Source organism: Vigna angularis, chromosome 2, assembly GCF_016808095.1.
Source record: "Vigna angularis cultivar LongXiaoDou No.4 chromosome 2, ASM1680809v1, whole genome shotgun sequence".
Taxonomy (NCBI): Eukaryota; Viridiplantae; Streptophyta; class Magnoliopsida; order Fabales; family Fabaceae; genus Vigna; species Vigna angularis.
In genome coordinates, this window is record NC_068971.1 from 32,576,409 (window position 1) to 32,603,819 (window position 27,411).

Below are 27,411 nucleotides of genomic sequence, written 5' to 3' on the forward strand. Positions count from 1 at the left end.
GACATAAGTAACATCTCCTTTCCTTCATCCAACTTTGTGTGTTCTGCATAGTTGACATATGTGGGACATTCGTATTGAAAATGTCCCAGCTTGTGACATCGATAATACTCAACTGTAGATTTGTCAAAAGCTCTACCTCTGCCTCTTCCTTTGCCTCTGTATCCACCCCGCCCTCTTCCTCTATTACTGAAATGTTCAGTAACTTGTGGAGCATAATAGTCTCCTGTGACTTTCAATGCTTGTTCAGTTATTTCCTACCTTTTTATCTTGTGTTCATGTATAAGTAATGAACTCTGCAACTCATCTATCGTCATTTCATGGATGTCCTTGGATTCTTTGATTGAGCATACAATATAATTGTATTTGTCAGATAATGTACGCAAAATCTTTTCAACAATATGTCCATCCTCCATGGTCTCCCCTACTCCTCTCATGTCATTTGCAATGATCATGACTCTAGAAATGTAATCATTCACGCATTCACCGTTTTGCATTTCTAGAATTTCAAACTCCCTTCAAAGTTGTTGAAGTTGCGCGCGTTGAACTCGAGCATTCCCTTGATACTTTTGCTTCATTGAATCCCAAAGTGCTTTGGAGGTAGCTTTGTTGGTAATGATTTTCAAAATATTCTTGTTCATTGGATTGAAACAAGTAGTTCTTTGCTCGTAGATTGTTCACTTTATGCTCTTCTAGAGTTCTGCTCTTGTGAGTGACTCTAGTATTTTGGGTTCTTCATAACCTTGTTCCACCTTGCTCCAGTATTCCTTAAATCTCAGCAAATTTTTCATTAGCATGGACTAGTGATCATAGGCTCCATCAAACTTTGGAATACTGAGGAAGCTGTGCCGTTAGCCATATGTTTATCCTCACTTCTTTTCTCTCGTGTTTTGCTAATATATGTATCAGGCCCGTGTATGAGCTCTGATACCCGTGTTTAAAATGAAATATTATCAAAGCACAATTCTAGCTTTAAAAGCTTGATTTATTCAATGAATTAAATGGTTTTATATAGCCAATACAATAACTAATATAAAAACAAAAATACCACGTAAACAGAGCATAACTAAAACATGGTTAAACATTATCGAAAGTGGCTATTTTTATGGAACAGACAAATAATATTTATTAACAAATAACTAAAAGATTCAATCAAAACGTGGCCCGTTGGAATACCCAATTCACAGAATAAAAAAAAAAATCTTGAATCACTGTTCTGCATAGCGAGCATAGTCGCGGGTGTATATATATATATATAATATGGTCAAGTCTTCCATGTAGATGCACAAATTATCGAATTTCACGTTTAGTTTTGCTTTTGTGTTTAAATAATAAACTATAAAACATATTTCTAGAACTTGTCAAATGCAAGATTGTTATATAGTTTATTTTTTAAAATCTAACTATTGATAACTCCTAAAATTGAACTGGACTACATTTATGAGATTTTAAAAAGAATATTATATGTAATATTTAACAATCAACACGATTTGTTTATTTACTAAATTCATCTCAGATTGTAACGACTAACTAACATGTGTTCTCGTTATAACAATCAATACAATTTCTTTATTTATTAAATTCATGTCATAGGATGTTCCAAATAATTCCATGATAATTATCGTTTTCATTACATAAAGATTTTATTAAACATGTCATGGCATGTTAGACTATACATGATTTTCTACAAATTTTAAAATATTATGCACATGCACAAGTTAGGGAATGATTAGTGGAATATAAGCATGTTATGGAAAACCTACACAGATATGGTATTATGAGTATGAAAGAAATAGGCTATAACTAACCTTCAAGCAAGATATGGTATTATGCAAAACATACTAGTATTTGAAACGTTAATATTTGTGTCATACCAATATACTTGTTCAAAAGCAAGGACTTGGACCACTGATTTTGCTCTACATTGCATAAAAAAGTTGGTCTGAAACACCATCAAAATAAATGATAAAAGTGCGGATTTCCATTGGAGAAAGCTCCACCTTTAGCTCTTTTGGATCAACGGGTCCTCCTCTTGAAACATGTCTATTTCCATCAGAGCCTTCTACTTTCCAATGAAGTCTTTTTTTCTCCATCTCTGTTCTTTCTTGATTGGCAGATAAGTTCATCTCCTTTACCTCTTTGATCTATTTTTCAAGGAAAGAACTTGAGTTAGAAAACAAGCTAAAAAAAAAGTGTAAAAAACATTTTTATACTCTCATGAAATGAAACCTATCACTTACCTTCCTCCCAGGGAAGAGCTTTTTCAGCTCCACAGTTGCCGTTACAGAGAGATCCTTGTCTTCTTCAATCTATGCATTAGTTTGATGGGCAAAAGAAAATGAGGGACCAAAGCATGAAGCAAATTCATTTTCTATTAACTATTAATTACAGTAGAAAAAGACAATGAATAATCTAATGAGCTTAAAATTCATAAGTAACAACCATGATGTATTTATTTAGTTGGCAAACAATCACCATGGCAGTAATCCATTCTATACAAAACTTGTGCCAGTCTTGGAACAGTTTTCTCCAACACTAATAGGTTCACTGATTTATTCCAACAAAACTGCAATTATTATTTTAGAAGAAAATATGCATTCTCTCCATTCATGTATTAGTCAGTGCACTTTATTTTTAATGCCGAGGCTTATAATTCATTCCAGAAAAATCATGAAATAAACATACAAGAGCAATGGTACCAATAAAACATTACAACTTCTCTTTTCAAATGTGAAGTCAAAGAAAAACTCGAGAGAAATACTAAATAAGATGAAGTGGAGAGACCTCATATAGATGTGCTAACCGTAGAAGAACCCTCCCATCTTCAAGTTCCTGCAAAGTCCAAGAAAATAGATATATTAGAAGCCATAGAATTTGAACACAACAGATTTCATAAATTGTTAGGAACCAAGAGGTAGCAAAATTGAAGGTCTATCTAGAAGGAAAAAAGATCATTTAGTGGGGTAAGGTGTTATTGTTATACAACAAGTAACACGTGTTATGGTTTTATTGATTAATTTCTCAACCCTTTAATTCTCAGGTTTCAATTTGTGCTGCGAGTTCCAGAAAAATTTATGGAGTATCGTTTCTTATTGTTTTAATAGCCATCAGTTGTTGAACATTGGTTATATCAGTAATATGTATTCGATTAGTTATAACAAGAAGGTGAAAGACATATGTATCCATTCATAGAAATTCTTTTTAGTGAATTGAATGTTCCTTGATTTCTTTTTCTCTATATGTCTTTCTCTTTCTCTCCGTTTCCACCCTTCTGATCTTGATGGCCTAACATATGGGCACTTCCTCACACACAACACAAAGAAAACAAAGTTTTGATACCATCATTGTATTAGCCCTGTAAATTCACTTGTTACTGAACAAATACTATTGAGGATAAGGAAATCCCTTTAAGCTGAAGACACATATACCTGTAATGTTATAATAGCGATATTATCAGGTAATGCGTAAGAAGAATCTATTCCTGAAAATGTTAATACATTGGAATTCATCCACTCATCTTTATCATCCTGCACAATGAAATAGACCTTTAGTACCTGATACATGATATAATTCTAAATGTTCAAAATTTATCAAATAAAAAGTAGATATATGTTCAAGAATGTTGAATATAGTAAAATTAGGTATATGATAAATCTTTCTTGTATAAAAAATACATCAAGAGTGATGTAATTATAATAATGAGAATGTGGGTTAAGCCCAAATACAAATAAATAGTAAAAATAACATAATATACATAGGAATTACGTTTTCCTAATTAACATAAAACGCAATATATCTAACACTTCCTCTCAAGTTAGTGCATATAAATCATATGTACTAAGCTCGTTACAAATATAATCAATTCTCAATTTCCGTATGAAAATAACTACTAACTGATCATTTGAGTTGACGAACTTAGTCTTGATGTCTCCAGATACAATCTTCTCTCGAATGCAATGACAATCTGATAGAATATAATGTGTATGATAGGAGGAAACAGATTAAAAAATTAGTTGTTAGGGTTGAGTGAGACTTTCTTTATATAGTGGGGGTCTTTGTAGGTAGGGGGGGAGTTGTTTTTGGATGTTTAGAGAATTGTTGATAGGATCATTACCATCCTGTGTGAAGGGAGCTTTATCCCTTGGAGGCATTCTTGCTATTCTGGGTGCTTAGAATCAATAATACCATATCTTTTCGGTGAGCTTTGGTGTTTTATAGTAGTTTTCTTGGTTTCTCTACCTAAGAACCTAACAAATTGGTCCGACTTTCCGGATAGAGGAAGAGGTGGAAGCATGGAAGCCAGAGTAAATACTTTGGATAGAGGGGGCAACAAACAAGGAAGAGCCATGAGAGAAAAAAAGACAGTATGCAAGAAATAAGGGAAATTTTCCAAGAAATAAAAGAAATGCTGCAAGAACTCATGAGTCATGGGAGGGGCAGACCAACATGAGATAAGACCATCAACCATTGTAATCGTAGGTAAATTATCCGAAAGAGGATAAAGAAGAAAACTAAGATTTGTTATCAGTGATGTGATTTGTGGCACCTGAGTCAAGAACCCATGGTCCAAGGGAAGAAGGTTGAGTTAGGCCAAAAAAAATATAGATGTGCGTGCAACAAAAATAGTGAAACTAGAGTTCTAACGATCCTCATACCATTTAAGAAATTCATAGAAAAGAGTAAATTGGTCTGCGCTATTAAAAGAGGGAGCAGAAGAAGCCACAGAGAGAAAAAACCCTAAAAAACCAAGGTTTTCCAATCAAAGCAACAAGCACATATCCTGAAAGAGGACAAGGAGACGACCTCAATGCAATTGATAATTGTCCAACTAATACGATCCTATCTAGAAAAAAGTACAATCGTTTCCGAATTTGATTCCTCTCATAACATAAATAACGAAAATAAGAGAAGAACACAAAAATAAGATTGAGATGGAAATCCCATAATCTAGCATATTGATGAGTCAGTAAAGATTTTCCACAACAACCTCAATCTTTGATAAGAAAGAGTGTTCTATGACAAGGACCAAGAGAATCCTCTCCCAATGAATTCAAAATTCAAATATTGACTATCAAAAGCTTTAGGCTCTAGATACCATATTGAATAGAGTAAAACTAGGTATAGGATTAATCTTCCTTGTACAAAAAATACACAGAGGTAATGTATTTATAATAATTAAAATGTAAGCTAAGCCCAAATATAAATGAATATGAAAAATAACATAATTAACATAGCGACCATGTTTCCCTAATTAACATAAATGCAATATATCTAACAAGGAACTATTTTGTTTGCAGTATTCAATTTCACCTTTTCAGCAAAGGCTAAAAGAAGTGGAGAATATATTTCCTGGCCAACAGTACGACGCCACTTAGCACCCTCGCCTAAGTGGTCTATTCTGTAGTAATATTTGCCTTGGACCTACAACATAGATTGTTAGTGACATATTACCAGTTATGAAAATCTAAATCATACAGCAGACATTTTCCATGAATAACATTAAACAAAATGCAGGAAAACTGCTCCAGCCAAATACATTAACAGCCAAAACTACACACTGCCAAAAAATTTGGGTAGACATAATTTGTAGACAACATTGGGAATAAATCCTTTTTAGAAAGCAATTGAAAATTGACAAATTTCTTTCTCATTTATATATCAATTAAACATTTCTAAATGTTAGAAAAATGTTTCTAATATTCTTGATAGAGGAGAAATTGCTCCTAGATAGAATACAAAGACTTTATAATTGAAAATCCTAATTTATAATGAATATAATCTATTCCTACAATTTATGATCTGTACACAAAATATAAAATATACTATCAGCTTGTTAATCCTCCTAATTATGAAATGTAATTAAATCTCCTAATTATGTAATTAAAACTGTATAAGGAAATATTAACTGCAACACAAATCATAGAATTTTGACACCCCCCTCAAGTTGGTGAGTGGATGTCATTCATTCCCAATTTGCCAACACTAGACTGAAATGTAACACCACTTACCCTTTTTGTCAATACATCTGCAAGTTGATTTCCAAAGGATACAAATGGTTGTGCTATTACCCAATTTCTCCTTTCATGATGTGTTGATCGACTTCAACATGCCTAGTTCTATCATGTTGCACTGGATTATGTGCAATATTTATTCCTAACTTGATATCATAATACAATCAATATTCAGGTCTTCTAAAATTATCTTTAACCATAGTATTTATCAAATTCCTAAGGCCATGGCTGTAAACCCTACTTGACCTTGCCACAACATTTTTTCTTTTGCTTCTCCAATTGACTAAATTTCCTGTAAGAGAAGTGCAATATCCAAAGGTAGATCATCTATCATCTATAGAACTTGCATAGTGAGAATTTGTGTAGGCTTCTAAGATAATCTCATTCCCCTTTGTAAATAAAATTCCTTTACCAGGAGTTTTTTCAAATACTGTAGAATGTGATAAACAATTTTGAGATGAGTCTCCTTTTGAATTATGAATGAACTCACTTAGAACTCCTAGAGAATGGGCAATGTCGGTCGGGCCTAGTGTGAGATAAGTAGATCCATTTCCTGACCAGTCTTTGATTAGATTGTCTATCCACAGCTACATCTTCAATTGTTTCACCAAGTTTGTGATTTTATTAAATAGGTGTCTCTATTCGTTTGCATCCTAATTTATCAGTTTTAACCAATAAATACAGCAAATATTTTTGTTTGGAGATGAAAATACCATGATGGGAACGAGCCACTTCAATGCCCAAGAAATATTTCAATCTACCTAACTCCTTGATTTCAAATTCTGTTATCAAACATTTTTTTAAGGCTTCCATTCCTACCTGATCATTTCAGGTTAGAACTATATCATCTGCATACACAATTAGTGAGGTAATTCTGCTGAAGTTGAATGCTTAATAAACAATGTACGGTCACTTGGCCTTTGCTTGTACCCCATGATCTTCATTACTATAATAAACCTGTCAAACCATGCTCTAAGAGATTGTTTCAATCGATAGAGTGCCTTCCAGGGCTTACACATCTTTCCTTCCTCGACTTTAAACCCAGGTGGAACCTCCATGTAAAGTTCTTTCTCAAGATTGACATGTAGAAAGGCCTTTGTAACGTCAAATTGTTGCAAACTCTATTTATAGTTATTCATAGTTAGCTGCTAGAGACAATAAATTCTAACTATATTCATTTTTAGGACAAGTAAAAAAGTTTCAAGATAGTAAGTCCCATATGTTTGAGTACTCTTTGCTATAAGCCTAGCCTTATATCTTTTTAGCCATAAGCCTAGCCTTATATCTTTCTAATGTCCCATCTGCCTTGGATTTAGGTAGATCCACCAATTCCCAAGTTTTGTTCTTTTCTAGATCAATCATTTCAACCTTCATAGCATTTTTTCGATTATTACTATTCAGTGCCTCATCCATAGTTTTTGGAACAGTGACAGTATTTAGATGACCAAGAAAGCTTTGGTGACTACGGGATAGTTTGTCATAAGACACAAAGTGTGACAATGGGTACCTTGGCTTTTGAGTACATCCTCAGACACCTTTCCTTACTGCAATTGGAAGGTCCCAAACTTCAATGGCTAGCATATTCTATTCTTCATTAATGTCAGGTATTTTAGGTATAGATTCATATTCATGGACTTGTGGTGATTGAATAACAGAACTTCTCCTTCACGAGTATACCTACAGTGGATGGGTAACAATGAGTTTTCTCTCCAGTTATTTTTGGTGAAGCAACATGACTGACTACACTCAGTAGATGGTGAAGTATTAGTTTCAATAGATGATGAGGTGTTAATGGGACTTAATTTTGGAAGAATGAGGTCTTTTTGTAGAGAATGAATTATCCTTATCTTCAATACACGAGCTTTTTGCCTAAACATATTTTTATCAAATTTATGTCTAATTCAACCTCACAAAACCAGTTTGTAAGATAACATTCATCCCACTCATTATACTTTAGTCTTACTCCTACCAATGTGGGATCTTTAACACATCTCCTCATTATGAGGAATGAACATCTCGAACATAGGATTATATATTTGTGAGTGGTCTAACAAGATGCCCGATAACAGTGGCATAATAATTCCAAAGAACTTGAATAGGATAGGCTGTGACTTTGATACCAATCAGAAAACTGTTATGATATTATTCATTGAGGAGCAATTGCTTAATAACTGAAAATCCCAAGTTATATTGGATATAATCTATTCCTACTATTCAGGAACAATGATCCTATACAATAGATATAAAATATAGCGTCAGCCTATTAATCCTCTTAACTATGGAATGTGATTAAATCTCTTAATTATGTAATTAAAATTGTATAAGAAAATATTAAATGCAGGTCATGGGATTTTGACACTAAATGCAAAATTATGCATTGACATTTTAGTCAGCTTTAGAAAAAGTGGATTGACATTGATTTGTCAAACCTTTTTCTGCCATCAGCATTTTAAGACCCATTTGAGAGAAATTGTCAGCTGATAAAATGAGAATATATACGCAAAATACACATCTAACATTAATAAAAGAAACAAACAACTAAATAACATAAAAATATGCATGAAATTCTTACAGTTAGACCCCTGCAATCACCACCAACACAATCTGTTTCATTTAGAGCCTCTGCAACACCTTTTGAATCATCAAGTAGTAATCTCCTGTTTATGAGAAGAAAGAAATTATAATCCTTTAAAAATGACAAAAATACAATGACAGAATCAAACAGTGAAAATAGACACCATCAAAACAAGACTTAAAAAAAAGGGGTTGCTGCTGGTTGCATGGGTAAGGGGTGGGAGATGGGGGAAGCAATCAAAAGCAATGAGAGGTCTCTTGACCATTGCATATCCCCCGCTAAGTAGACCCTCCTCACCCACTAAGGCACCAATACATTATACAGGTACGGTTGGAATTCATGAAAACTTCAAATTGTAAAAACAACACACCATGACAGATGTTTTTTTGTTCATCAAAATGCCAAATACTTTAAATCGATTGCATATTTCCTTTATAAATACCAATAAATTTAATAGCATTGTTTTTTTCAAAAAGAAGTATTGAAGAAAACCTAACATACTATGTAGTACGCTAGTAAGAAATGTAATTCACTAATTAAAAAGATAAGTAAACAATTATTGATGGCAAGGTCAAACTAGTAAGAATAACATCATTTATTCTTCATAAGAAAAAAATGACATAAATGACAGAAAATTATAGATTTTAACACCAAAAAAAAATACTTTTCACAGTTCTTGTGAAAACTTTAGAGCACAAAAAGTCATGTCAGATCTCAGATGACCAAAATTTGTACTCATGAGTTAATCCTATCACTCCGAAAGAAGCAATCCAAACTCTAGTGTGAAAAATTGGAGATCGTGATGCTGAATTAAGCAATTTATCCCCACCTCTCAAATGATGAAGACTCAACCAACATGCCCACACTTCAAAAGCTGAAGCAGATAAGTTATCTAAAAAAAGTTGCATTATGCTTCACTAAAGTACCAAATCACTAACTAAATTGTACATCTAAGAAATCTTCCCCTCCTTTCTTCCAAAACATTTTAATTATTAAAAGCTTTGCTCCCTTCTATATGCTTACACACTTTACCATAGGTGGAAAAAGACCACATTTCCAAGAAACAAGGCCTTGCAAAGTTCTAAATAAGAGTAGTTCAATTATAATTTCAAGTAACTCCAGTATAATATCAATCTATTTAACACATCATTTGAAGAACAACACATACCTGTGGACCATCAGCTCTATTTGTCCATCTTGTAAGCTGGATCCTCCAATAGATCTGTCCACCAAAACTGAGAATTCTGTTTTATTATCCTCCACGTATATCCCAAGATTAATCTGAAGGATAAAATATATAATATTAAGAACCTAAAGAATGGATATAACTTGTGGAATTTATCAAACTCCTGTGCCATAAAGAAAGCAGTCTGAATTCTGAAGTGTAGTTGGGCATACATCTCTGCAATCAATTCTAAAATGGATTTGCATGTGGATGACTTACAAAGCTCATGAAATAATGATTTCAATAAGCCAAATAAGTTAAAAAAATGCAGTTTATTATTAGAAGTTTCATATTTTAACATACAAGAACAAACAACAGTTTGCAAGCACAACAGTTTCAGCAATAGCATCCCTGCAGGAACGAGGGGGAAACTAGGTCTTGAACACCAATGATGAATATAACAGAAATGTTGTATAAGAGTTCACATACAGGATAGTAATTTCCAGCAGCGGGTTGGTTCACTTCCAGATCCCAGTCAGTTCTGTAATCCCGTATCTGCAGTGAGATGAGTTTCAAAAATTTACTTTACAACTGAAGGAAAAGAAATGAATTTTTTTTGCAGATACTTCTATATGCCATCAACAAATTTAAGATCAAATAAAAAGATATGTTGTTTCCATTTCTTGACTTCCATGAGAGAATTATATTTTGCAACAAAACCCAGCATCTGGAAATAGAAAGATGTTGGAATATCTTAGAATATCAATATTACATCTTTCAGAATATTTGAGTATCTGCAAACATATCACATCAAGTCAATATCAGTTCTAGAAATAACACAATCAGTTATTTTATTGCCTGATAGACTCCCTTGTTTCTTCTCTTAGACTCCCACAACCAAGGTCATCTAGCAGAGTATCTTGTTGATATTATATCTTCAGAATACCTTAGAGTATCTTAAAAATATATCTCTAAGGATCAAATTCTTTATTTTCTCAGTTTCCACGAACTTTAGTATTTTATGATCTGTTTCCTTTTTCAATTCGAATTATTAGTATCAATCTTCATTTTCTCCATTCCCTCTCTCTATACCTTAAACCAAAGAATTTCAACAAAAGAAAATAATGAAAACGTAAGCAAGGTAACATCTGGTGCCAACAATTATGTATGATCTAAATTACTTAGATGTAGTATTACAAGGAACATTAGTCTGATCTGCATACCCTTTTGATAAAATCTCGCCCGTTAGAATCCGTGTAAAATGTTTTGTTGGTTTCCATAGTAGTTGAAATCTGAGTGGCAACTTCTTTACCAGTTCCATCTTCAATCGGTATAGGGCCAACCTGATATTCCACATACCATAAGTTCAAATAAGCTTCCAACATTATCCATAAAATCCATATAAGAATATATCTCAATAGTTATCACGGTATTTACCAGACTACAAAGGAAATCAAGCTGTCACAGACAAATTGTAACATGACTAGGAGAATGACACAAATGTAAATATAATAACCAATTATTTAAAGCTTACGATAAACTCCACTTCAACATGCTCTTTTCCTTTGTATAGTCTGGTAATCTGCGGACATATTTGAAGCATGTTAATTTCTAATGTCAGGTAAAAAGAAGATAAAAAGTCTCATTCATCAACATTTATTACTATAATTATAGAAAAAATTAGGAGCTGGGGCAAATAGAAACTGAAGTAGAACAGGTACTGATAATGGGATTGGTTCCACTTCGCTAGCCCTCATTCATGAAGTGGGACCTACTTTATTAAGTGTTTGGGCCGATGGATAAGACTGTCTCCAGGCTATTTATGGCAAAATTCATTTATTATTTTGCAACAATTGAGACTGCCAAATAAATTACCAGTATGGCACTAAGGGTATTCTCTAAGCTTTATTTACTCTTTTTGTTTACTTAAAGTAAAAGAACATTGAAGTAAATTGCATAATGTAAAATATCAAGACCTGTTGCACCTAAAGTTTTGAAAGTAAGGTGAAGCCATAATTATCATATAGAGGAAAAACTATAATAAAATCAATTGTATTGTCTATATAAATAATTAAGAACTATCATATTAAGATTGCCAAGAAGTTAACATGCAGATCCCGTCTTCCTCTTTACACACCACATTTTATTCAAATTATTATGTGACCACAATTTCATGTAACTAAATGGGAAAGAAGTTTATTATTATTACTAAGAAAATAATATGAAGATGCTGTTAAAGATGTAACAAGCAAAATACCTGATATATCCATGGATTGATTTGTTGATGAACTTCATCTAGTAACGGTCCATTCAAAACAGTTAATAGAGCCTGAAAATTCAAGTGAATGTGACACTTGTTATGGGAATTCGTTTGTTGGGTTAGAATATAGCAGGAAGGACTTCAAACCTTTTTTTCATGGTTTATTGGAAATGTGCCATTTGGACGGAAGACATAGGCCCCGGAATTCTGTGAGGGGAATTAAATTATGAAGTTATATCCAAAATAGAATTGCGAGAGACTTAAAGGGATAAATATGTTTTTAGTTTAGCATTTGAAAATAGGATTATGTTCACTTTTAATTCCTGAAAAAATTATCCACTCTTTGGTCCCTCTTTTGTGGAAATGTGTCATGTATGGTCCCTATTTCCATAAACAAGGGAAAAAAGGAGACAGCTTTTGGGTACTAAAAGTGAACATTTCTATATTTACAGAAATTAAAAATATATTGAACCCGTATGACATTGATATCTATGGTCAAAATGTTTATCTACCTGCGGATCCTTTTGATTGGTTCCATTGTATCCAGAATAGTAGAGGTAACTTAGTTTAACCTGTTCCTCAACCTTACATGTCAAAAAATAACATTTTTAATCAAGTTCTACTTCTTTTGCTTTTACATTTTTCTATCCACGTAAAATTCGAAGCTATAGAATATATGAAAACATGAAACCAGGAAAGAGAACATCACAAAATACAGAGGCATGATTGCACAGATAAAGGTGTTCTAGTGAAAAGGGAATCATGTGGTGCAAAGTGAAGTATCACAAACCAGGTTTCTTATATTAACATAATTGGTACACTTCTCTTGATCAGTAGAAAATGTAAGCTTCAAATTTCCTTGACCTACTTCAAATTTAGACTTTTCACTACTTTTATATGTAGCTACTGACGATCTAGTTGATCCTGAAATCAAATAGAAATCATTTATTTGTTATGAGCATGGAAATTAACTCTTGTAAATTAAATACTAAAGCAATATATATTTGAACCTGTTCTTTTCGCAGTTGAGACAGTGTAGGTGCTAAAACCAAGTGGGGGTACAGAAACTGTAAATGCAAGCCAATACTTAGGTGTCTTAAGTGGAGCCTGACCCATATATGCCCTCGCATAGTAGTTTCTTAAGTCTAAATATTTCTCAGCCAGAGGAAGAAGTTGGGATTCTATTTCTGAACCGTTAGAGTCCTGAACTCTAACATTGGCCTCAGTAACCTGAAGATGGTTGCAACATTAGTTACATCTACACACACAACGGGTAAGTACTATAATAGTTGCAGAGAAAGTTACAGGCCCATTTTAGCAAATATTATATATGTCTAAGTGCATTAAAACATCAATCTCGAAAAACCTTTAACATCATAATAGCTGCCCTAAATAAAAATCTATTAGGAAGTTAGTAGCCAAGTGCACCCACCAGCAGGCTTTGTTAGCTATATATTGGCAGATTCAACTTAAAGCCAATTTGGATTATGCGAACTTTCCCAATACATATATAAACCATACTCCAAGAATTGGGACAGACAATGTTGGACATTCCCAACATCGCCCCTCTATAGATGCTTGTCAAACCATGGCAGCCTATCAAAACTAATTGTTATCAATAAGCTTTGATACCATGTCAAATTTCAACTTAAAACTATTTCTTATCAATTGAAGTTTTCTAATAGTTATATAAGCTTCACTCCAAGAATTGAGGCAGGCCATATCAGACTTCCCAACATACACGCTTAGTTGGTAACTGATTATGTCAGCTCATTTGACAACTAACATAGTCAGTTGGTGTATTTTACATCTAACTTTTATTAGGATGTAATAGACTAAAAAAATATAAATTTGGTGAGTTTGTTTTGGGCAATTTTGGTTTCTGCTTTCAAGGGTAGCCATTATAAATGCTCCCTTTTGTATTCAGCTTCACACAGATAAAAATAATAAAATATCATATCAGTTTCTCCAAGAACTTTCTAACATATTGAAGATACATTAATATTTCATGATTGAAGACCACTAGAAGAACAAAAAAGATAAAGATTATGATTATTTTCATCATATTAGTTTTAATTTCTCTATGTTCCACCATATACTGAATTTAGAACAATCAACAAATACTAGAGTGACATCACTCACCGGAAATCGAATGACTTCATTCCTCCTCCAACCAAGAGAGTTGTAAACCACAATGAGCTAAGCATGGAAAAAACTCGTGAGAAGATAGAATTTAAGAAATAAATATAAAACAATATAACTAATGAAAGGATAACAAAATATGTGATGAATTTACCAAATTCTTCCCTCGAACCAGATCAACTTCTGATGCAGGACAATAACTTATGTTCAAAAGTGGACACTGGAAAATATGAAAAAGGAAAAAGTATATTGAAAATATAAAAAACTCGAACTTAAATATGATAATAAAAAACTATCATATCTAATAGTTATTATAATCTTTTTTGTGATAAAGGGGAAGGCACAAAGCTCACATGTCATTATATAATAACGTAAATTGAACTACATCAAAATATAACAACAAAGATCGGATGGACAAACTGTATATATTAACATGTTAAAACAAATTATTGATTACAGCAAATAGAGAAATATGATATGATTTGATTACATAGGGAAATATCTTATCAAAAAGATGAAGAAAGGAATATAATCCATTAAAAATAAACAAAATCAGGTTTGACATGTCATACACCAAACGGTAATTGAGCCAAGGAATAATAAAGGATAAGAAATCATTTATCAACAGCTAAAATTTTGAAAAAAAAAATTTAAGACAAGGAAGAAGCAAGCCATTTCAGCAAATAATACAAATAGTGAACAAACTTAAAAAGATTCTAGATCTTTTACTTGTTGAAACTTTGTAACTGGGTTTTGACATCTAGAAAGCAATGGTGATTCAACCAAGCAAGCCAGTGATGATGAAACCAATTCCTCTGCCTGCCAAAAAGCAATATGCCACTAGACGATTCACTAACAAATGGTTATACACAGTAACTTGAAACAGACTCTGAAACTGCACCTCCTTGTAGCCTATTGCCAGCCGTTTGGAATAATCATTGGCAACATGCTGCTTTTCTGTGCCAGTGACTGCATCATGGTGTTGAGCAATTGCTAAAGCATCAGCTAATGAGTCTGTATTTGGCCCTGAATTCATTCTCCCCCTAAAAAATTCTAGTTGTCTTGCAGCCTAATAATTTTTTTGTAGAAAGTAAATATCCAAACACTGGTGGACTACGGATGATTATTACCTTGTAAACTATAAATATACAAATCATACCAAGTAATAGCCACTCATTAATCTGACATAGCGTTTGATAGCTGGTCTACTGGTAAAGTATCCTGTCCAGTAACCATTTGCACGATCTGCATAACTGGTATTTTGTTCATGAATATATGAGGAGAAACGTCATACCATACAAATATATAATAATTAAGCAAAATGGATTATGAAACAGCTACAAATTAACTCACGGGAAGAAATCATCAGTCTTGATTGGCCAGTACTCATTGGTAGCAAATTTTGCATCAGTATATATGGATGGCGTAGAGTAAAGAGCATTAACGCGTCCATCCTAAAGTTGAAAAATACTTAACAATCAGAGTTCATAATAACAAGAATAAGCACATGAAGTCAAACCACAAACAAATAAATTCATGTATACGAGTGAGTTACCTTGTTTACATAATGAATGAGTTTGTCCAGCTGCCGGAACCATGTATGTGCATATTGATACTTAAAATCAGTTCCCATTGTCCACATTATATGATTTGTTCGAGTTATGTTTGCCTAATAATAAAATAGTGTAAGATAGCGATTAAGATGATCCTGAATAAAAGCAATTAAAGTTCCCGCTATTCCAAAAAACTCAATAGCAAAATTCAAATTCATATTCAAGCTTCAAGTTAAGAACATGTCAGTTTGGTTGAAATGGATTTCCATTAAAGAAGGTTGGAAACATCTTTTAAAAGCACCAACTATAAGAAAATATGATAGATTATTACATACTAATATCATCTTTTTCTGTTTTTTCCATTTGCTTTAAATTTAAGGTCATGGTTGAGTTCTTGTTTACAGTTTAATATCCTTTTGAAAACTTTGAGGATTGACTCGGTAAAACCCTTTTAAGGTTCCTAGTTCGTCTAACTCTTCCAGATCATCTAATGGTTCAAGTGAGTCTGACTTCATCAGTACATCTTCATTAGTGCTTTTATCTTTTACAAAAGCGTTTGATGACATCAGATTGTCTGCTTGCATCCAGACTTTAACTTCCTCTTAGACTCGTATCATCTAAAGAGTCTACATAAGTGACGTTTAAAACTCAATAGTGAAAGCAATGTTCACAAATTTTTCTTGGCTTGTTTAGGTGTGATTTATTGAACATAGTTAAGGTAGTATGGAACATGTTTGGAATCCAAGTGTGGGTCTAAATCCCACATTGGATAGAAATGAGAAAGTAGAGCACCTTATAAAGGTGAAAGACTCATTAACCCATTGCCTTAAGGTTTTGGGTAGAGAGTGGTGTCGATCCCTAATTTAGTTGGGCTCATATCTCATTGGTATTGTGTCTCCCCGGTGAACTTCCTCCCCAATAGTGAATGCCAAATCAGCAAAGAAAGCGTGAGATATTGGAGGTTGTATATAAAGGTGATAAACACGTTAGACAAGTCCGAATACAAGCTCTCAGAGGAGAGTTTGAACTACAAGCTCTCAGAGGAGAGTTTGAACAGTTGAAGATGGAGTCCAAAGAGCATATAACCGAGTACATAACTCGGGTGGAGAAGGTGGCCAACCGACTCGGATGGATGTACTTGTTGGGTCATTAGAAACCCACGAACAAAGGAGAAGGAGTTGGGATGATCATGTTGAACCTGACGATCAAGCACTATAGGTACAGTTTGACTCAAATCAACTCTCTTGAAACTTGAAACATGCTTAATCCTCTCTTTTATCTAACTTTGTGAATAAGTTTAGCTTAGGTTATACATAGGAGTTTTCATCACTAATTCCTCAAGTTTTGTAGGCAATTTGTGTGCTTTGGAAGAGCATCTAAACTACCAAGAGTGGGAGCCTTGGAAAAGCTGCAAAAAGCAAGTGTTTTGAAGGATCATGGAAGATTTCTCACGCCAGGGCGTCTCAGGAGGGGGGCTGAGCCCCATTCAATTCGCATTTCACTACAAGTTTCACGCCAGGGCGCCCCAGACAGGGGGCCGAGCGTCATTCTTCATGTAGCTCCTGCACAACCCTCGCACCTGGGCGCCCCAGAACAGGGGGGCTGGGTGCAACTTTTGCTGACATGACACCCTAGACCTATTTAAGGCTTCCATTCAACGAGGGTGCCATCTTCTTGGCTGCTAAAGCACGAAAACACCATTTTGGACCTCTGGGAGCTGGTTTTGAGTAGTGGGAACTCTCCATTCTTCCTCCTTGCGTCTCCATCTCTTCCATTTTCTTCCATTGTAAGCTCAAGCTCTCCATGACTATGGAGAGCTAAGTTCATTTTGTTGGGGAATGATGTAACTACGAAACTTTCTTGTAAATGCACTTGTGTTTAATGAATATAAGCTTCTTTCATTTATTGTGAGTGTTTATTTCCTTCTCTTAAAGCTTGTTGTAACTTGATCAACCATAGCATGATTCTTTGGTTTGCTTGATATTGGGAAGTATTGTGTGAACCTTGAACCGGAATAAACACCTAAAGGAAATTGTGTCTAGGGATAGAGCTTGGACCTTTAGTTGTCTTAAACCTCTATTCTTAATGCAGATGAACTTGTTAGGTTACCAAGGGATTGGAATTTAATGAGTGAATCTAGGCTCTCTCTACCAAGGGATTGGGTTTGAGTAACTTAGTAGATTGGCATGAGCAATTAAATGAAGAAGTAGTAATGTGCATTTGCATAAGTGTGTAGTAGGTAAAATCATTCTCCGACGTCTCCATTCCATATCATCTCTAATCGTTTCATTTCCAAGTGTTTTAACCCCAAGAAGTTCAATCTATCACTTATAGATTATGTTTATTTTCATTGCACTGAATTCACATTAAATTGAATTATTCTTTAGTCTAAATTAGTTAGATAATTATACGATTGTAAAGTGTCATACGAGTCTCTTAGGATACGATATTCGGTCTTACCGGTTTATTACTTAAAACGATTTGGTACGTTTGCCAATGAGTTAACAAGTTTTTGGCGCCGTTGCCAGGGACTCAGCGTTAACACTTTACTCTTGAGTAATTTTTAACCAATTCAGGCTTTATTCTTATATTCTTTTTACTGTGAATAATTTTTGTCTTTATTATTTTTGAGGCTAACTTGGTGCTCTAGTACCGTTGTCTCTAGTGTATGCAGGGAAAAATCCGTACTAGAAGCACATCATCTTCTGAACCTCTTCTCTTAGATCCTGAAGTTGAAAAGACAGCCCGAAGAAACAATAGCAGAAGAAGAAGATAGAACAGGGCTTCAAGAGAAACTTTTCCCATACCTGTGACTCTTGAGCAACCCTTCATCCCTACATCTGATCAGGAAGTGGAGGATATGGCTCACAATCGGAATGGTAATGGTGATGGGCAAGCTAGACAACCTTGGAGGACTACTCTACGTTCTCAGGACCTCTCCACTTTAATAGCATTGCTCGGCCACGGGTCAATGCCACAAACATGGAGATGAAGCCTGCTCTCATCCACTTGGTGCAGAGTAATCAATTTCACGGCCTATCACATGAGAGTCCATTCAATCACATAACCAACTTCCTTGAGATATGCAACACGGTGAAGATCCATGATGTACCTGATGAAGCTATAAGGCTCAGCCTGTTTCCATTCTCATTGGGAGGCAATGCCAAGGCATGGCTCAATTCCTTTCCTGAAAACAGCTTCACTACATGGGAGGATGTGGTGGCCAAATTCTGCAACAAATACTTCCCAAAATCCAAAGTTAACAAGGGGAAACAGGAAATATCATCTTTTCAGCAGGATGTTAGTGAGACCTTAAGCCAAGCTTGGGATAGATTCAAGGGGCTATTGAGAAAGACACCCACTCATGGGTTTGATGAGCCTACAGTCCTGAATATGTTTTTGAGAGGATTGAGATCCCAAACCAAATTGATGTTGGATGCCTCGGCTGGAGGAAATATCCGATGGAAGACACCAGAAGAAGCCCATGAGCTAATTGAAAACATGGCTGCAAATGACAGTGAATTGCAGAATGAAAGGGCTCAACAAAAAGGTGTTTTTCAACTACAATCTCAGGACGCCTTGTTAGCTCAAAACAAGATAATGACCCAACAGCTTGAAGCTCTCATGAACAAACTCTCTCAATTGCCAAAAGAGCTCCAAAGTGTGTCACAGGCCCAACATCAAGGTTGTGAGTTGTGTGGTGGAGAACATATAAATGGTCAGTGCACAGGCTAATACCCAAGAAGATGTGAACTACATGGGTAATCAAAACCAGCAAAGTAACTACAACCAAGGGTGGAGACCGCACCCAAGCATGGGCCAAGGACAAGCTGGGCCATCAAACAAACCACCACAACAACAATACCAACCACACCCTTCTCTATCAGACAGGACCTCTAAGTTGGAGGACACTCTCCAACAATTCATGCAAGTGTCCATCACCAACCACAAAAGTACCGAAGCTTCCATCAGAAATTTGGAGATTCAAGTTGGCCAACTGGCCAAGAAGCTAGAGGAGAAGTCTGAGAAGAATTTTGGAGCCAATACGGAAGCTAACCCCAAGGAAGAATGCAAGGTGATCACCACGAGAAGTGGTAAGGTGTTAGTGAGGGGAGAGAAAAAGAACTTAAAAGAGGGTGCTGATAGAAAAGATGAAAATGAGAGAAAAGATGAGAATGAGAGAGAAGAAAAGAATGAGGGAGAAGAAAAAGAGAGTGTTGGAGAAGAGAAGAAGAAAGAAGAGGGGGATGAGAGAAGAAAAAGAAAAGAAAAAGAATTTGAGAAGCCTCTTCCCTATCCACAAATCTACTCAAGAAAGGAGAAGGAGAAACAATTTGGGCGGTTTATGGATATCTTCAAGCAATTGGAGATAAAAATACCCTTCTCAGAAGCACTGCAACAAATGTCGGTCTATGCAAAGTTCATTAAGTAACTCCTCACTAAAAAGAGGAAATACATTGAGGAAGAGACCATTGAAGTGCAAGGCAACTGTAGTGCCATTATCCAGAAGCTCCTCCCTCCAAAATTCAAGGATCCAGGTAGCTTCACCATCCCTTGCACTATAGGGAAGCTAGCTATTGGGAAAACTTTGATTGACTTGGGTGCTAGCATCAATTTAATGCCTCTTTCCTTATTCAAGAAGATTGGAGAGCTAGAACTCAAGCCCACTCGGATGACTCTACAATTGGCTGACAGATCCATCAAGTATCCACATGGTGTGGTGGAGGATGTTCTTGTTAAAGTTGATAAATTTGTGTTCCCGGTGGATTTCGTTATCATGGAGATGGAGGCGGATGTGGATGTACCCCTCATTCTTGGAAGGTCGTTTATGAAGATGGCAAGAGTGCTTGTTGATGTTGATGATGGCAAGCTCAAGGTGAGGGTGCAAGATGAAGAGGTGAATTTTAATGTCTTTGAAGCCATGTCCCACTCCAATGATGAGGGAGAGTGTTTTCAAGTTGATGTGCTTGATGAAGCTTGCATGAAGGTGGAAAGAGAGATACATATTTCATCCCCTCTTGTGAAGACCCTCATTAATGCGCATGAATCTCTCAATGAAGAAGATAAGAGAATTCTTGAAGAGTGTTTGACAGATCTTGATGTGCTGAAGGAGACTCCAACTCAGGAGGTGAAGATTGAAGATCTGAAGACTGATACCATTATTGAAGAGAAAAAGGTGGAGCTGAAGATGTTACCCTCTCACTTAAAGTATGTTTTTCTAGAAGAGGGTAACAACAAACCAGTAATTATCAGCAGCTCCTTATCATCTGATGAAGAGAAGAAGCTGATAGAGGTCCTAAAAAGCAACAAAGGAGTTGTGGGATGGTCTATCTCTGATTTGAAGGGGATAAGTCCCACTTATTGCATGCATAGAATCTTTATGGAAGAGGATTTCAAACTAGTGGCCCAACCTCAAAGACGGCTCAATCCCATCATGAAAGAGGAGGTGAGGAAAGAGGTTCTAAAGCTTCTTGAGGCCAAAATCATTTATCCTATTTCTGATAGCACTTGGAAAAGTCCGGTGCAAATAGAGCCCAAGAAGGGTGGCATGACAGTGGTGTGTAATGAGAAGAATGAACTCATCCCTACAGCGAAATTCCTTTTCTTATCCTTGAGTACACCATGGTCATCACTTCTCTTTCACAATCCATGGTCACAACACTACCTGATCATGGAGGGACATCCTGTCACCAAACCTGAACCATGGGCTCTGATACCATTTGTAGGGAGGTTCAACACACACACATACACATAGATCTCCACACTGGTAAGATATTGTCCGCTTTGGGTCAAGCCCTCACAGATTTGCTTTTGGTACCACTCCAAAAGGCCTCTTACCAATTGAGGTATCTTATATGTATATAAACTCATGTCCATCTCTTATTTTATCCGATGTGGGACTTTTGTTTGTACCCAACATATCTCTAGTCGATGTGGGACTTTGTTAGGTTTCTGAGTAGGAAACCTAATTAACCAAGATCACAGTAGGCAGAAAGGATAATGAAAGAATGAATTTCTCTTATTAATGGTAATAGAATTCTCTAAACAAGATAGTTGAGAGCATAACCTCCCTCATAGGACTATAGTCGTCTGTTAACAACCTCAATAATCAAAAGCATAACCCTAACAATAGAATCTAGCTCTATTTATATTAAATATTTCCAGCCATCTTATACTGAATATTTCTCTAGAATATAGCTCTATTTACTATAAATATCTTATACTGAATATTTCCCTATAATATAGCTCTATTTACTATAAATATCTATAATATAGCTCTATTTACTATAAATATCTTATACTGAATATTTCCCTATAATATAGCTCTATTTACTATAAATATTTCCCGTCCATCCTAACTGCTACAACAGTTAGGATAGTAACTCTTCAATCAATCGGTTCCAGTTCTTCACTTCTTTCCACTGTTCGGCTCGAGCTCTCACTGCCTTCAGCCGTTCGGCTCGACCTCTTCCCGCCTTCCACCGTTCGGCTCGACCTCTCCCCGCCTTCCACCGTTCAGCTCGACCTCTCCCCGCCTTCCACCGTTCGGTGCCCTTCTTCTTCTCTCCTATACTTTCTTTTTCTCTTGTATACCTTCCAACCCCTAACATTATCTATTACCTTATATCCTATCAGACTTCTAACACTTACATTAATATCTTACCCGATGGCTCATTGAATCTCCTTGGTGAATTCTCTTCGAAAGACCCAACACCTCTCAATCACTCAATTCAATTTTTAATTTCTAACCATATTCTTGCATCTCAAGTCAAATAACATTTTTAAGAAGTCTGAAGATAAACACGCTCAACTTACTTGTGATAATGCAGCTGCAACAAAGTCATTCACTCGTTCTTGGACATTGTAATCAAACAATTCCATGTTATCCTTAAGGAAGAAGTAAACAAAGTTTAGCATAACAAAGAACTAAAATAGTTATATATGTGATAACAAAATTAACAAGTTCTTATAATATTACTTGAACTATCGCTGAGTTATCATTAACTTCAAAGTAAAATCCAGCAGGTGGCTCATAATTTTCAGGGAACGCTCCAGCAAAAATCTAGAAGAACAAAAAGGATACTCAACATAATAAAAGGAAACATTTAATTTAAGAGAAACCAATCATAAAAATAAAAAGACTCTTTGTAAGTAAATTTATGTCCAATTCAACCTCGTAAAATCCCACAAAACCGTCTTATAAGATAAGGTTTGCACCCATTTATATACTATAAACTTCTCTTATCTCTAGTCAATATAGGATCTCCAACACATCTCTCTCACATCTTGAACGTGGTACTAGACATTAATGAATGGTTCAATAGCTACCCGATACCAGGTGACACGATAGGCCTAACAAATAAACAAATTTCCGAATAGTAAGTGGCATAATAAGCCGAACAAATAACAAATTCTTGCTAACATAGGCTTTAACACATGGTTCTAATACCATGTTAAGAAGTGGACTTTAAGCCTAACTCAACGCCACAAAACTAGCTTGAGGTTTGCACCCATTTATGTATTATAAACTTATCTTATCTCTAGTCGATGTGAGATCTCCAACAAATACAAAGACTCTTAGTAAGTGAACTTATGTCTAATTTAACCTCACAAAACCGTATTGCAAAGTGAGAATTGCACCCTACTTATATACAATATAATTCGACCTTATTCCTAGTCAATGTAGAATCTCTAACAAAGACAACCATAAAATATTTAAAGAGAAAAGAAATATATTTCTTGATATTCACCTGGGCTGAAGAGCCAAGGCTCTTACTACCCTGCCAGATAACCTCAAGACTCTTCTCCTTTTTGCGGTTAGCCCTATCTTGGTAGTCTATCCGACCAAAGAAAAGTGAGTCAAAGCCAACCTGCATACAAAGTAGAACCAATTGATAACCCACACAGCAAATAATAATTCTGACATATATCTTCTTCAAAATATATTCATTAGTCATTATCAAAATCATGCTTTGCTCATTATGTATTTTAGAAAGTTTTTATTTCATTCCTGCTATAATTTTATTCTTTATTGCATGTGTATATTGGTATTAATGCTAGGATTATGTATTTAAAAACAATCCCATAGTTATAGGGATTTGTTTCCTTAGAATTAGCTATCTATATTTCCCAAAATAACTACCAAGCTTATGTATTTATAGGTCCATTGCCCTCATTATTGAAATACAAGAGAAACATATTCTTTCTAAATTTGAGAGTCATGATAAGATTCATTGCTTGAAGATCTATGCCATACTTCAGCTCCCAACAGGTAGGCCTGCACAGCAGAGTGTCCAAAAGGATCAATTTGCCAACCAATTCTAGGAGTCACACCAAATTCCTCTTTCAGAAATTGATGACCAAGTGCAGTCTGATCAATCATGTCTATGTAATGTGTAACTGCCTCATCATGCATAGACATGGCGCCATTTCTGTAACAAGGAGAAAATAAAGGAAAGAAATAGCATCAATCCCTAAATAAAAGACGATTGAAGAATACCATAATGGATAGATAATTGCCCATAGATATTGGAACCCTCACAAAGGAATTCTTAATCAGGTTGTTTTCACAGTAAATGATGGCTTTCATTTTACAATTGAAGAATGACTTTGTTCTTAATCACATTGAAATCTGTTGTCAGAAAGGTATTTACATGAACTCTAGTTGACCCGAACTAACAAGTTTCTTAACAACATCCTGAACAGCTTCACTTTGATCTCTCCACCATCTCTTGAAAAATGCCTGCATTGATGAAAGTGAAAGAATTAAGAAGAAACAGCCAACACGTAAAATGAACATATAGTTGCATGCTACGTTCGAGCATATAAACATTGACAGGGTAGGAACAAAAACAGGAAATGTAGAAGGAATTTAAATATATATGGAGTTGACGCCTTGGTGTTAGACAAATCCTCAAATTTTCTTGATATTCCTATCTATCAATTTCATTAGCTAGTTAGTCCTATCACACAGCCACACCGAGTTGATCCCAAGAGAGAGCATTTCACATTAGCATTTAAAGAAAGCCTTAAAAGTAGTCCATATTTTCAAAAACATAGTTTTCCTCATTTTCCTAGTATTCCTATTTGTCAATGTCACGAGCATTAACAGTCTAGGTAATTCAAGCTTGTTGTAGGAGCAACATTAATCTGTTGCCACAAGAAGGATGTGAAATATAAATCATGAATCTGGTAAAAAAAGGTTGCAGAGGAAGGCATGAACTACATAAAGGAAATGAAATGCTTTGCCGGATTGTGTCTTGGAACATCACAGCACTACTTTTAGCCCAAAAAAGCAACTTCAAAATTTCCTCTTGTCACGAGCAGTAGCACTTTGATCCAACAAAGAAACTCAAGAAAACAACATATAAGGGATTTAAAAGAAGCCAACTTACCATCTCAACATAGATAAACTTTCTGTTCTTGTCAGCCAACAGCGCGTGCACCATAGAGTCCAACACATTCTGCACACAAGCGCCCTGCACATTGCAACATAACAAACAAGACCCTCAACTTGCAATCTTCAGACACCATTGTTCACAAGTTTAGCCAAAGAAAGAGAATTAAATCAACACCTGAATTGAATTGTTAGAACCAACATAGTACTGATCAACTGTCTTCAACCAACCAACATCGTCATGGGTATGAGCTACCAGATGAACATTGAGCTTGTCAGGGACTATACCCTGTGATGTGTTGTACACCATAAACTTGGATTGCCCACAGAGCAGTATTTCCAAAAGGGTCAACAAAAAGAGCAATTTTTTCGCCATTAGATGCTGAAAATGAGGAATGGTGGATTCACCCATGAAAGGAAAACCGTCTCAGACGCCAAAGAAAAGGTGAAAAAATATAATTTTTCTTAATTTGTCTGCGAAAATGGAAGATGGAACACCTTCCACTAGGTGATCATGCACAGCGGTGATGAAGCAAGCTCGTCAGAGTCACTTCCATGTGTTGTGTTCGAAGGTTACCAGCACACACTGGTGATTTTATCGGCTCTTAGATTTTTTACTTTTTCTTTTTGTTGTTACTTAATGGTAATCAAGATCTCGTCTTGGTAATCATCTATTCTTACGCTGACTTCGCTTCTAATCTAGCCAAAATAAATGACAGAGAAAGTACATCATTTTAAAATTAAATGTATTTCGGATAAGATTGTTTAAATTCCTTCACATTTTCATAACAATTGATAAAAAAAAAGTCTTAAAAAACACTGTTAACACTCTTAAAACAAAAATGATGAATTGACATATATAATGAGTAAAGTTTTTTAACATTCTTTATCAATTTGTATAACAAGACTTAATAATCATGCTATTAAAAAAACTACTAAAGAAAATAATGGCCCTTATTAATATAGTTTGGTGCTGATGAAATCTAAAGAAATACTTGCTTATTTTAAAAAAGTTATTTCCAAGGTTAATTAAATAATAATTGTTTTAAAAGAATTACTAAATAAAGAACACCATGTGGAATCACATATTAATAACAAAATAATGAGTTCAAAACATGTATTAAAATATATTTTATCCGTAATCAAATCGTCTGTCAAAATAAATGGAAGTCTCCTCCATCAGTTGTTAGCATTGTCTTCATTCGTCTGACATAATCACTACAAAGCATTTTCCATTGTATTTTTTAATTTAATAATTAATTAGGTTTTAGGATAACTGACCCAATTTAGATAAAGACAAGTGATTTTTTTTAAAATTTAGATCATAATACACGTATATTTTTATTTTATATATATATATATATATTAATTATTTTTTTTTCGACTTTCTTTTTTATCATATTATATATTTTAAAATATTTTTCTTTCTAAATATATTTTATATGGTGATCAATGTGTTAGATATTTATAAATTATTTCCTCTCTTTATTTTTTTTTTCTAAAACAAAAGTAAATGTGGGGTTTCAGACATATCCCAAACTTGTATAATTTCTTATCCATTTGCTGACTCAGGAATAATTTGAAGTATGAAATGTCGGCCCCACACTTAATCCATGTCTGATGTAGTTTATAGTTTTTTTACTTCATCTTGGATTATATTAACCGATTACATTGGTCTACTTTAAAACAATTTTAAAATTTAATTTATATTAATTAAAATAATTTTAAGTTTAATATAGTGATTTGATGCATAACTTATCACATATATTTTTCATGAAATAAAACTATTTTTATACTTTTAGATATAATTATTATTGATGTCATACATTTTGTTTTATTTAACCATGTTCATTTTATAAATTTATAGAACTAACCTGTCGGATCAAACTCATTTTAATTGCTTTATAAATCATGATTTAGAACATTTAGATTTTTTATTTATTTTAATAACATGTTAAAAAAAATTAAGAAAATATTATATTGTTTCATCAAGAAGTGCAAAGAAATTTATTATCATGCTGTTTAGAAAATAGTTTAAAAGTTGTAATTATTTTAATGATATATTTGATTATTTTAAAATGTTAATAGATTTTAAATAATTGAGTTTTTCTTCCTAAAAATTATTATTAACATTCCAAATTAGTAATATAAAACTATAAAAATAAAACATATAGATGAGAACTTACAAGGAATTTGAAGTTACTAGAACAAGAAATCCTATCATTGATGGATCAAAGATTATCTATTATGTTGCTTTTCTCTCAACCAAACGTTGAATCTCCTGAAAGATGTTCTTCCTAAACTTACACCA

General features: G+C 34.5%; 1 protein-coding gene across 2 annotated transcripts; it reads right to left on the reverse strand.

The window, feature by feature from the left end:
• Positions 1–1,801: 1,801 nt before the first annotated feature.
• On the reverse strand, positions 1,802–25,723 carry LOC108329130 (probable alpha-mannosidase At5g13980). 2 transcript variants are annotated; one of them, XM_052873098.1, is made up of 30 exons: positions 25,599–25,723; positions 25,279–25,482; positions 25,099–25,182; positions 24,358–24,446; positions 23,961–24,135; positions 23,455–23,574; positions 22,683–22,766; positions 22,520–22,591; positions 15,706–15,819; positions 15,504–15,604; positions 15,310–15,403; positions 15,052–15,219; positions 14,880–14,969; positions 14,305–14,370; positions 14,151–14,207; positions 13,019–13,238; positions 12,799–12,932; positions 12,521–12,592; positions 12,156–12,215; positions 12,006–12,077; positions 11,283–11,330; positions 10,972–11,091; positions 10,238–10,303; positions 9,752–9,864; positions 8,581–8,665; positions 5,308–5,418; positions 3,426–3,524; positions 2,782–2,829; positions 2,238–2,306; positions 1,802–2,141 (listed from the first exon to the last, which is right to left on the reverse strand). In XM_052873098.1, the coding sequence occupies exons 2-30, from the start codon at positions 25,474–25,476 to the stop codon at positions 1,917–1,919; spliced, it is 3,054 nt and encodes a 1,017-aa protein (XP_052729058.1). In that variant the 5' UTR covers positions 25,477–25,482; positions 25,599–25,723; the 3' UTR covers positions 1,802–1,916. The 2 variants fall into 2 exon arrangements, with proteins under 2 accessions (XP_052729058.1, XP_017418674.1); XM_017563185.2 differs by having other exon boundaries at positions 25,279–25,699.
• Between the last annotated feature and the right edge of the window lie 1,688 nt (positions 25,724–27,411).

Coding starts and splice junctions, on each gene's coding strand:
- LOC108329130 (XM_017563185.2), bottom strand. CDS start 25,512: ATGGGTGAATCCACCATTCCTCATTTTCAGCATCTAATGGCGAAAAAA. Junction 14,970..15,051: donor TGGCAATAGGCTACAAGGAG/GTGCAGTTTCAG, acceptor GCTTTTTGGCAG/GCAGAGGAATTGGTTTCATC. Junction 12,593..12,798: donor ATGTTAATATAAGAAACCTG/GTTTGTGATACT, acceptor TTGACATGTAAG/GTTGAGGAACAGGTTAAACT.